Below are 12,845 nucleotides of genomic sequence, written 5' to 3' on the forward strand. Positions count from 1 at the left end.
TTAGTAGATCTCCTCCCTAGTTAAGCAAACGTAAGCAGATGATTTACCCCCTTCCCCTGGTAAGCAATCGTTATAATAATAATTATTATTATTATTTAAATTTCTCAAGATTTGTTATGTGTGGCATTCAGACTCTGTTTTAACTCATTCAAGAGATGCAGGGGAAAGAAATCTGCAGCAAATAATTCAAAAAATACGTTTTCCTCCACCATATAAGCTTCTTTTCGTTTCTTTCTTTTTTTAAAAAAAAAAAAACTCCATTGTCAAATTGTTGTCTAAGTTTTATTAATTAAAAAAATATATTTTTCTTCTTGGTCAGCAGAAAATTACCAAAAATATCGGTCAGGGATTATTGATTAAAATATTTCAGAAACAAAATGCAGATTGAAGCTAACTAACTAACGAACTCTATGGCCTATGGAACCCGGAGGTTCAATGCCGCGTTCACAAAAGCTCTCCACTAACTTCTATTCTTAGCTAACTGCATCCAGTTTCTACTTTGTATTCCAATCTCTGCGAGATCCATCTTAATATTATCCTCCCATCTGCGCCTAGGTCTTCCTAATGGTCGTTTTCCGATTGGTCTTCCAGTCAATACTTTGAAAGCGCTTCTACTTTCTTCCATCCTAGGTACACCTGCCCACCTAAGCCCCCTAGATTTAGTGACCCTAACAATGTTTGGTAAACGGTATAAATTATGTAGTTTCCGCAATTCTCCATCCTCGTTCCTCTTGGGTGAGAATATTCGTCTCAGGATCTTGTTCTCAAATACTTTCAGTTTATGTTCTTCCCTCAAAGTAAGCGACCATGTTTCGCAACCATACAGAACAACAGGCATGATTATCGTTTTATATATTTTAAGCTTCAAATTCCTCGACAGAATTCGCGACAAGAGATTTTGAACTGAATAATAACACGAATTTCCTGTTTTTAGTCGACATTTAATTTCTTCGTGAATATTATTTTCGTCTCTTCATATTGATCCTAGATACTTGAAAGTATCTACTTTATCAAAAATATTACTTAATATTTTAACGCATTCATCAATATAGACACTAAATAACTATGAAATATGCATTACAATTTAAGAGGCCTCATCCCGGCGAAATTAAAATACCGCCAATTTTACAGTAATTATGTGATATCTTCAAATAGATAAAAGATAATCGAAAAGTGAAACAAGAGGTCAGTAGAAAATATTATTTCACATGAGATACCGTTATCACGACTCACTTATCTGCTTTCGATTTTCAGCCATTTAGAAAAATCGGCATTTATTTTCGCGTTTTTAAATGGCTGCAAACGGAAAGCTACTAGGTGACTCGTGATAACGATACCTCATGCAAAATAATATTGTCTAGCGCGCTCTTGTTCCACAATTCAATTATATTTTATCTATTTGAAGATATCACACAATTACTGTAAAATTAGCGGTATTTTAATTTCGCAGTAAGAACTTGCCTAATACAAAATTTACCATTTTCCTTTTGCTTGATTATTCATCAGTGAAAGGAGATAATGAAATGCAAGTTACCACAATCATAGATAATGCTATTTTACAAGAGATAAACATGTACCTGAAGAATGTTCAGTGTTGCCATCCATATAAATTACAGTGTTGCCAGAAAAACAATTTCCCTAAAATCTAAGTTAATGCAGCGAGTAGAGGAACGAACTCAACTGCATTTGATTACGTATCAATTAACATTATTACTTAGTTTTAATAACTGTATGTTAAAACTATTTTGTTTATTACAAACTAAATACAACTATTATTTAAAAAGTAGTTCACAGGAAACCAAAACAATTTGATACGTAACCAAATGCAGTTGAGTTCGTTCCTCTACTCGCTGCATTAACTTAGATTTTAAGGAAATTGTTTTTCTGGTAATACTGTAATTTCTATGGATGACAACACTGAACATTCTTCAGGTTCATATTTTCTGTTGTAGAATAGAATTTTCTATGATTGTGGTGACTTGTATTTTATTATCTCATTTCACTGATAAATAAACGAGCAAAAGAAAAATGGTAAATTTTATATCATTTTTAGTAAGGCAGGCTCTTAAGGTCACAGGCTCTCTACCACTGGTATTGTCAGAAATCAGTGCTCAGTGAATAATTTAAAAATATTTAAAATCTATGTTCCACAATGCATACTCAAAAGAGGCATTTTGAGTCAATACGAGTCATTTTTCTTAATGAATAATAAAAATAATTTACCTGTTATTTTACCCAACGTAATCCCTCGACTCTTAAGTGATTTCCCAGTGTATCCTGAGATATGGGCTCCAAGACTGGAACCTATCATATGAATGTCCCTCGCAGAGGCACCAGCTTTCACTAGTTGCTCTATGAACAGTGCTAGTTCTTTGCCCAACATTTCAGCGCTGGTTGCAGCTCTCGGATATGTAGCAGCTGCTACTTTTCTCCAATCAACGAGTATGATGTTAAAATTTCCCTACACGATCAAGACACGAAAAAAAAATATATTATTAATTCATACGTAGATCCAAGGACGGTGTATTTTACATTTTTACATTTATGCAATTTATTTAGATATAATGAAGATACAAAATATTGAAAATAATAGAAGAAACGTGTCACAAAAAAAGTCAAGAAAGCACAAAATATATACTAGGAGCGTTCCACATTAATTTATACTTTCTATATCCCGACAATTCTCGGTTTGCTATTGGTCGAATTGGAGTTTATCGTCCCTTTCAGCATCGAGACTCTACGATTTCATTTATTTAGACATATTTTTGGTCATTACTGGCTTCTACGGCATCCCTTCCCAGGCCCGTAGCCAGCCCCAAATTTTAGGGGGGGGGGGCGGTAGAAGTTAGGGGGGCCCAACCCAATTATGTTATACTTCATCACCATATTATACAGGGGTGGGTCCAGGGGGGGCGTGCGGGGCGATCGCCCCCCCAGAAGAGGAAACTTTCTTACTTTATATATATAAATAAAACCCATCCAAAAGTTTGGAGCCCTTAAAAGTAGCAGTATGACAACCCACCGCCCCCCCAGAAGTCAGTCCTGGATCCGCCCTTGATATTATAGTTCATTTGCAAGTCTACCGTGAAACTTTTAGGGGGCTAGCCAAAGTTTAGGGGGGCCCTAGCCCCTCCGTTGATACGGGCCTGTCCCTTCCGTCACGTATAAGGGATTATGTCCCTCGATGACAAAGGCGGATCTAGAACGTAAAAACTGGGGGGACAGCCATAATCCTGACTATGAAGGTATATCATTAGTTTACCATAAACTTTCAAAAATATATAAATAATAGGTTCAATTATTTTTGTTACTCGAAAAACTGGGAGGGCCTAGGCCCCCCGGCCCCGAGCTAGATCCGCCACTGCTCGACGAGCACACTATCCAGGGAAGGGGGGGTGAGAAGCTGTATGCTAGGTACCACTCCTTCATTTGCTTGGTGTGAATGAGGAAAACCTCTGATGACTGGCTTGAAAAAAAAAAAAAAAAATTCGACCGAGTGACCCCACTGAGTCGCGGGTATAATAGGCGTGGATTTAGCCTACATCTTAACGTGGGATCCGAACACCATGATCTCTCACCAGGAATCAAACCCGGATTGTCCACGACGAAGACGCATACGTTAACCATTTGACAACGAATTAGATCTCTTCGCCATTTTACTCGGCATAACAATCACTGAGAAGCAGAAACGGGGACACCGTAGTTATGTCATAACGTCTGACATGATATGTCAGCAAAGGACAGAGAAGCGTGATGCATATGAACCAGTATCCATTTCTGCCATCGCCGCAATTACGTCAGTGAACAACATGGCGGGTGATATTAAGGGCAACGCTAGACGAATTAGTTCCTGTCGAAGATGGGTGTACACAGGGCCGGATTTCCCAATAGGCCCGGTAGGCCCGGGGCTATGGGCGCAAGCTCCCAGGGGGCGCACGCCCGAGAGAAAAAAATTTAACAAATATCTAGAAATAAAAATAAATAGCCATAACTTAACATATTTTTTGAATTGATTTTTAAAAATCAGGCTAATAAAGCACTCTGATTTTGAAGTTCATTGGAACAAATAATTATTGGTAAAGTTCACCAATCTTTTGTTAATACATTAACGGTATTTTGTTAAGCCCAGAACCAAGTAAATTCCTCAACAAACTTGCAATGATCGTGGAGTGGTGTTTAAGGAATTAACATATAGGCCTGATATAATTTTTTAATAAAAGTTTTTAGGAAAGTAACCAGACTAGGGGGCGGAAAAATTATTGGGTCTTGGGGCGCCAAAATGCTAAATCCGGCCCTGGGTGTACACCTATAACACTTGTGAGTGGTGGAGTAGTATGGTGAGAAACCGTTTACAAACTGGGTGAATGTCTAGAAACATAGACACAACAGAAAAGGGAATCAATGTCCCAAGAAAAGCGACAGCAACAGCACCGCTGAACATTTCGCAAGATAAGTGGCTTATTCAGGAGAACAGATGCATTACATTACTGGAAATCGGAATGTATCGTCCCTCTGATTACCCCTATAGTTACGACTTGGTCTCTTCTGTTTGCTAGCCGTTCGATACGTTAGATTTACATCTTTGCAAGTTTTTATGTCCTAATGTCCTAATTTGACAACGACAAAAAAGCAACATATTTAGAAGACATTCGCTGTAATCTTACGAAAATCCAATTTTATTGAAAGATTGTGGTAGTTTACTATTGAAGTAATACGAGTAACAATCCAACAAGCTTTATTTTCTGGTTCTCCAAAAACCAAACCAGTTGGTATAATGGCCCGATTTGTGAGTCTAAGCCGCTCCACGCCATCTGTTAGCGACTGGTGGAACTACGTCGAACCTAGCGACAAATGCATGGCCAGGCGCACAATGTCGCCTTATCGCAAACCGGTGCATCGGGAGCTTTCCAGAATCTTGCTATCTTTTACTCACGTGACTCCCCAGTTTTACTCACGTGACTGTATATATATATATATATATTGCGTAGCAGAAACAAGAATATACGAGGTTTGTTCTCTTTGCAGTAGGCGTTTTAGCATTGTATATAGATACGAAAATAATCCAAACTTTCTTACCAGTTTCAGAAATATATTTTTGGTCTTCTGTGGGCGCTCGAATTCATAGTTGGCTCTGAAACCGTGTAGTACGAATTTTGTTGGTCGAGTGGGATCAAAGTAGGACTCTGTGATGGTATCTGGCTTCTTGGTGAACAGTTCTTGACCAACTTTTGGGTTGGATCGAGTGTATAAGAAGAACTTCAAATGCGTCACTCGGTCATCATACTGAGGAAAAATCAGGCCGTAGTTCTCGAAACAGTCCATTAAACCTGGGGAAATAATTTAAAAATAAGTTAATAAATAGGAACCGAAATAAATAAATGCATAAATAAATAAATAAATAAATAAAAGCATAAATAAGTAAATGCATAAATAAATAAATAAATAAATAAATGAGTGAATAAATAAATAAATCACAATCTTACAACTAGATTGTCGAGAAGTAGGATCGTAATCTTCTGCTTAGCAGATAAACTGATTAGTGATTTATTGTCTAACTACCTTCGATTCGATACATCTGCAAGTGGGATCAATCCAGGAGTCCGTAACACGTGCGAGATCTATCCGGAAAGTAATGTTACACATTGTATTGTGAAGCGACTGTGTGTTGCAGTGCGTTCTATCTGCCGAGATCGAGGGAGGTGCAAGTCACCAACTGTGCAAGTCCTTGATCAGATGTCTCCGAACTCTCGGAGGGGGAAGGACGGGATTACAGAACAACTGACGACGTGAAAGCACCTTGTGGAATGGCTTTAAACTCACTTCCTGAATAGGCCCTTTTAGGAAATCTTGGCTGATTGTACCAATGTAAATCCCGCTGGCAAAGTTGTATCTAAGTTATCTACGAATCTTAGAAGAGGTTGTACGTTTTCTTGCTCTGGGGACGTTGGAATTTTGTTCGAATATATTTTACATATCCTAAACAAAGTTTAACACGGAGTTTATATTATTTCCACTCCGACGTATATGTAGGTTGATTAGTTTACCATTCTTAAAAGTTCTTTAGAATCGGTCAGCGTACAACCTTGAAATTTGTAAACTATATATTTGACGTATAATACATGAATATCTCAAACGAAGAGTCGATTTGTCTCTTGCAATCGGCAAAAAAGCGTCAAAGGAAAAGTTATTCAGAAGCAATCGTATGAGAGTTTACATAACTCCAGTGGAATTAAACTTGCAGCAAGAAGTACGTATTTTGAAACCAGAAAAAAATTAAAATACAGGGTGTTTATAAAAGAACTCCGGGGTTTTAAAAATTCATATCTTATGAACGATAAAAGAGAGCAAAATTTAGTTAATTTCTCTGAAACGACTAGCTCAAAAAGTTTTAGTCATACTAATTGGAAATGTTTTTATGAACAGGTGGCAGCGCTGCGGAGCGTTGACCTTGAGACGACATAGCGGCTGCGGTAGTCAGTGAATCAGTGCCGTGCCGTGTGGATTGTTGCGCTTCGCGCTATGGTGACGCCACAACAAAAGGCTCAATGTGTTATTCAAGAGATAGAGTACCGTTACGAAGTGTGCCGTGCCACTCACGGGGCTCATATTGAACTTTATTAAATTGTTAAAACAAACGTGAAAATGTAAGCTTTCCAATCATGTATAACACATGTATGTGCGTTTTTTACTTATTTTGCCTAAAAACCCCGGCGGGGCTCATGTTGAACTTTATTAAATTGTTAAAAACAAAACTTGAAAATGTAAGCTTTCCAATCATGTATAACACATGTATGTACGTTTTTTTTTACTTAATTAAAATATTTTGCCTCAAAACCCCGGAGTTCTTTTATAGACACACTGTATGTAATAACTCTCTGTATGTAATAAATATTTTTCTTAAGCTTTATGTAGTTGGTGATTTGTATGGTGCTTTAATACAAGTATTCGCTCGTTTAACATTAATGCACTCTCAGCGATTGTAATTCTTTACAATGTTTGAAGGATTACATATCTGTCACCTGCATTCTTTCACTGTTCATTAGGTATTACAGTATCGTTTGTTTGCATTAGTTAAAATTTCACGTACCTTCTGAAATCAGGAGCGTCATTTCAGACTTCGCTTCAGGGGGGCCAGAATACCATCAACATAAATATACTAGTACACAATCTATTAAAGTATATTTATTCCTCAACCTCTTGGGAGAGGCAATTGCCCCCTCCTGTCCCCTAAATGAAGCCCCTGTTTGAAGTGCCCGCATAGTACATTAAATTGCGCATTCCGTGTGAAAGATTGAATATTTGAGCTCCTGAGAACTTAATTTTAGATTTACTTTATGATTCCAAGCCAAATGAGTTATGGTGAAGTCCATTTGTCTTTCTGGGTTTCGACCCGCTTCCCCACAAATGCTTGCTTCTCTGACCCTTCTTTGGTAATTAAGTTTTATAAATCATCGTTGTAAAGTTGTAACCACAATATTAATTTTGGAATTCGATCATAATAAATCAACCACCGTTGTCTGATTTGCTAACCAAATTAGCGATTATTGCGCTAAATTGACATATTATAAAACCATGCGGGCTATGTTTAGCAGAAGGGGTCCAGAAGCACGTAAAAAATACAAAATTTACAGGAGAAATGGATGATTCAAGTACTTAGACCTAACATAACGTAACCAAATCTAACCTAACCTAACCTGAACTAACCTAACTAACCTAATATTAGTAGAAATAAGCGAAATTCTATCTTTTTTTTTTTTTTTTTTGAAAATTATGCTGAACCTCTATACTGACATAATCTAACAAACTAACCTAAACTCACCTACACCAACTTAACTAACTAACTAACTCTATGGCCTATGGAACCCGGAGGTTCAATGCCGCATTCACAAAAGCTCTCCACTGACTTCTATCCTTAGCTAACTGCATCCAGTTTCCACTTTGTATTCCAATACACGAACCTAACCTAACCTAAAATAACCTAATGTGAACAGAACTTACCGGTATTGTAACATTTTTTGGAAACAATTGCTGGACCCTTCTGCTAAACATTAGTCAACCATGCAACCAGAGGCTACCAAATATGCGATTCGAACTAGCATTGGTCGCTGGAAGTGTGACGTCAGGTGGAAGAGAGGAAATCGTGTCTTCTGCTTGTAGCATATGCTTTTTGTATACTCCGAGCATGATCTAATTAGAGGTCTGCACGGGCTTGGGCCAAGCCCACGGACCTACAAAGCATATATTACTTCGGGCCCGGGTTGGGCCGAAAATTTTTAGACATACAATCATATTTCTCGGACCTTTTCAGGCTTCACCTTGTAAATGTACTGTACAACGATATTTATTGGACCTTTGGACTGTTCTTTCTGGAGAACTTTCAAATCACGACTGCAAAATTAAACCTCTAATTGCTGTAAATAAAAATACAATTTTGCGTTAATTATTAAGTTTCTGTAACTTGGGCTTATTTCGGGCTCATTTTATTATCACACGAGCTCAGGCCGGGCTCGGGTCTAAATGCTAAAACATATTTCGGACTCGGGTCGGGCCTCATATTGTAAATTCACGGGCTAAAAATTCACGTCCGGGCAGACCTCTTGTTCTAATTTCATTTGATATTTCAAACTACATAGAGAGGAAAATATTACTAATTTTATCACTACAAATACGCAGGGTAAATTGCTATATTATAATAAATATAAGATATATTAATGTTATAATCCACTCATTTTTATTGTTTTTTGAATATTGATAGGAAATGCTAGTGCTAGTTCTAATTGCAGACCACAGAAGTCACAAAACCCGGAACGCATTGTTTGTTTTTCTTCGCATTGCATTTCTTCATTGTTTGGGCTTTATTTTAGGTTGAGATGGCTCACACAAATAAATATTTTTTTCACATAATTATTTATGTTTCTACTATATTTTGTGTTTACTTTGGGATATTTTGAACTTATTTCTGCACATGAAGAGTTTTCATAACACTTTTGCACGTCGAAATGTTGTCGAGAGGTGAAAAGTTGCAAATATCTCAAAATCCAAGACACTTTGAAGCCACTTTGCAGTGGCGAATCTAATCGGGCCGGGGATCTAGGCCTCCCAGATTTTGGACTAACAATAATAATTTAAGCTATTATTTATATATTTTTGAAAGTCTATAGTAAACTTATGGTGTACCTATCATAGTTTAGGTTCTGGCTGTCCCCTTCCCCCAATTTTTACCTTCTAGATCCGCCACTGCTACTTCGTTAATGAAACTGTAAGTCATTTCCGGGAGGTAACGGTTGTCCAGTCTCCGTGTTTGTTTCTTGTTATTTCTCGTGGCATTCCCAACGAATTGCCAATGCCATGACACTTAATAGCAATGTACGACCCAACCAGGTATTTCACATCACCTGATGGGAATTCCTCATTGTAGTTGATGTGAGCTGTGCAGTATTCCTCACTTAACAATTTGACTTCCACATCCTCCTGCACTTGTACAGCTGAAGCGTCGTTTACTACATCAATACGTTGTTTATTTGCAATAAAATTTTAAAAGTTTTCTTCCGAGTCTTGTTCTAGAAAAGGAACATTGCTAGAAGAAGCAGCATCTTCCCTTTGAGCCGAAGTAAGCGTGTGTCCGAAAGAGATTAGAGAGCACGAGCTACAAGGAACCTTGTTAGTATGAGCCTCATTGAAGGATATGAGTCCGAGGCCGAATAAGCACGAGCTTCAACGAGAGTAATGATCGCGAGCCCACTAAAAGTAATGAATCCGAGCCCACATTAGTGAAAACCGCACTGGTGTCTGATCTCGAGCCCTATTGATGGTACCGAAATCGAGCCCGGTTGACGGAAGTGAGCTAGCGCTAGTGAGAAAGAGTCCAATTCAGATTAGTAAGTCCGAGCCCAAGCAAACGCGTGCCCACAGGAGATTGGAGTGCGCGAGCTCCGAGAAGCCTAGTGAGTTCGAAGTTCATTAAAGAATGTGAGCCCGAGATCAAGTAAGCGCGAGCCTAAACGAGAATAAATAGCGCGAGCCCCATTAAAAGTAATGAACCCAAGCCCACATTAAGGCACACTGGTGTCAGTAAGTTTGAGTCTTATTGATGAGTGAGCTTGAGCACAGTTGACGGAAATGAACACAAGTCTAAGATTAGTGACTCCGAACCTAACTAATCGCGTGCTCGAAAGAGATTAGAGTGCGCGATCTCCAAGGAGTCTAGTGTGAGTGAGAATCATTGAAGAATGTGAGCCCGAGCCCACGAGAATAGTGAACATTGCCCCACTGACGTCATTGAGAACCAGCCTCACTGAGCGTAATGAGTCCGAGCCCAATAAACGCGTGCCCCAACGAAATTAGTGAGCGTGAGCATCCAGCAGGCAAGTGAGTGAGATCCTCATTGGAGAATTGTGAGTCCGATCCTAAATAAGCAGGAATAGGAACGCGAGCCCCATTGAAAGTAATGAACACGAACCCATTGAAAGTAATGAACACGAACCCGTAAGCTGCTCATAAAAAAAATTGTGAACGTTAAAGCGAATATTTAAATAAGAATAAACACAATAAACACTATATGTTCACATAGGGATAACCTAATGTTTTGAGCGAACATTACTGGCGGAATAGAGAGCAGTCAATTAGGTTTTTCTCGCTTGTTTTTCGGCTTCATCGAGTTACGGAGACAAATATAGTTATGGACAAATCCTCTATTTTATAACTTGTTTGCTCATCCCCCAGGATCGGCATCCGTGGCTCTAGTTACTTAAATTTATATCAAACTTTTCAACTTCGTATGTTGTTAGGTTGTAAATTAATTCAATAGACAAAGGTATTAACTTTTTGTACTCTTACTAATAATCACCAACTTCCAAACTACTTCAACCATTTACTGTATCTGTGTATCACTGGATACATTAACGTATACAAATCCACCCACTAAGGTTCAGAAATAAGACTTGAGCAAGTAACATCGAAACTATACAATCAACTCAGCCACTTTTGGCTCATATCAAATCTACTCATAATGTCAACCACTTATGGTTTATAACAAACTTAATTACCACTTCAGCCACATCTGGCTCATCTCAGACATCAACTCAATTACACATATAAACAATCACCTAGTTACCCTTTTTTATTTTCTAAACCTAATTACGTTCTTCTTTTGTTTACATTATCTATATAGGCCTACTAACTTTTAACACTTTTCACTCCCAACATCTTCCTTGGTATCACCTAAAAACGAACTGCACCACCAGACTCCCAACATATGTTTGAAAAATAAATTATATTTTCTTACCTGCTTAAATTTGTTCGCTCTTAACAATATTGATCTCCATGCCAATTCGATATATGGAAAAAGGGAATCGCATGAAGGCGGAGCTTTTTCCTTAAGAAGTTCGTGTTGTAAGTTTTTCTCATAATCTTTGCGTAAGAAATGAATAGAACAAATACAAGCATTATTTACATTGGTTCTGTTTTCGAGTTTACACCAATAAACCGACTATCTTTGTACCAACAATTCTTTTGGAAAGTGGGAGTTCTTCTTTCTCAATTCGGACTTTAAGCAGCAGCACAGTTATTACTGTCATTTTTATCTCAGTAATTACCTATTCTTCATAAATTTCACGCATTAACACCGAGCACTGTATTCCTTACAATGTATTTGTTGCGCGCTCTCTTCCACGTGACGTCTCGTCGCGCAAGAATTCTGGGCATTTTTTTTTCTCTCTCTCTCGATAGCAGAAAATACTCTATATTAGGGATGCAAATGAGCAACAAAAGTTTACTAGCCCAGGATAAAAACTATTAGCCCACATCCCATAATAGAAATAATATACTTACCTTTGGTACAAGGGCGCACATCAGCGGGAACAAGGTGGGGTGCTCGCCCCCCTAGAGGAAATTATACTTCAGAATATCGGAAATGCAATAGAATTTTTACATTAATTACACCTAAATTTGAAACTATTTTTGAAACGTCGCTTATACTTTCCCGCCCTCCCTTGGAAACCACAGCAAGGGTGCCCTTGCTTTGGTATGATATTAAATACTCGCCCGCACCGATGAACAACTCGCCCCGGGCGAGTGGTTATTTGCATCCCTCTTCTATATACATTGCATGCAATTGACATATTAAACAGAAATTAATAATGTGATTCAAAATATTCATACTTTTATCATTCCTTATATATACTACTTACTACTGCACGCCAGTTGTCTTTTGGTTCTGTGCCTCGAGCGATTCAATTGTGATTCTAAGTTGTTTGCAAATGCCACATCTGAAATTATATTTAAAAGAAAAAAGTGAAAAATCTATGTAAGCAAAATACCGTCATACCTTCTTAAATTGTAGTTTGTAAAATAAATCGGCAGCCCATCTGTTTTCTACTTTATTTATTTTCAGCAAATAAACTGAATGCTTTTCAAGCAGAAGTGAATTAAACGTAAATCTTTGATCTACAGCTAAGATATTTATTTCTAACCAAAACTTATCCAACAATGGCAATAAGGGAGCTCCACGCACTGACGCAACCAGACTAGTTGTGGCCCTTAGCCCCCCTCCCCCCGACAAACCAAACCAAAACACTCCCCTGCTACAACTGATATTAGTATTACACAGTGATTCTCCTATTCAATTCTTTCCGCGTACTCGGACGGATATGGATTTATTAGAAAAAAAAAATCCATTTGATATCGTGTTACTTCTACAAATTGCTTACAAACTCTCCCCAACATGTATACAGTTCCTTCCTTTCAGCTATAGCAATTCAGTTCCTTTCTGAGTCTCCTTTCCTTTACTTGTGTGAGTAAGGAGACATGCACAGTGGGAAGGAGATTCATGGGCATAACAGAACGAT

At 38.0% G+C, this 12,845-nt stretch overlaps 1 protein-coding gene across 1 annotated transcript in view; it reads right to left on the reverse strand.

Annotated features, from left to right (window-relative positions):
• The window catches only part of LOC145672736 (phospholipase A1 member A-like), a 69,479-nt gene that overhangs the window by 21,209 nt on the left and 35,425 nt on the right, over positions 1-12,845 (reverse strand). The window contains exons 2-4 of the mRNA XM_081741911.1: positions 12,189-12,266; positions 5,077-5,327; positions 2,224-2,461 (exon numbers count right to left, since the gene is read on the reverse strand). Of these exons, the coding sequence (XP_081598037.1) occupies positions 2,224-2,461; positions 5,077-5,327; positions 12,189-12,266 (567 nt within the window). The remainder of the gene's footprint in view (positions 1-2,223; positions 2,462-5,076; positions 5,328-12,188; positions 12,267-12,845) is intronic.

This window comes from Thermobia domestica, chromosome 16 (genome assembly GCF_964235325.1).
Source record: "Thermobia domestica chromosome 16, izTheDome1.hap1.1, whole genome shotgun sequence".
In the NCBI taxonomy this organism is placed as follows: Eukaryota; Metazoa; Arthropoda; class Insecta; order Zygentoma; family Lepismatidae; genus Thermobia; species Thermobia domestica.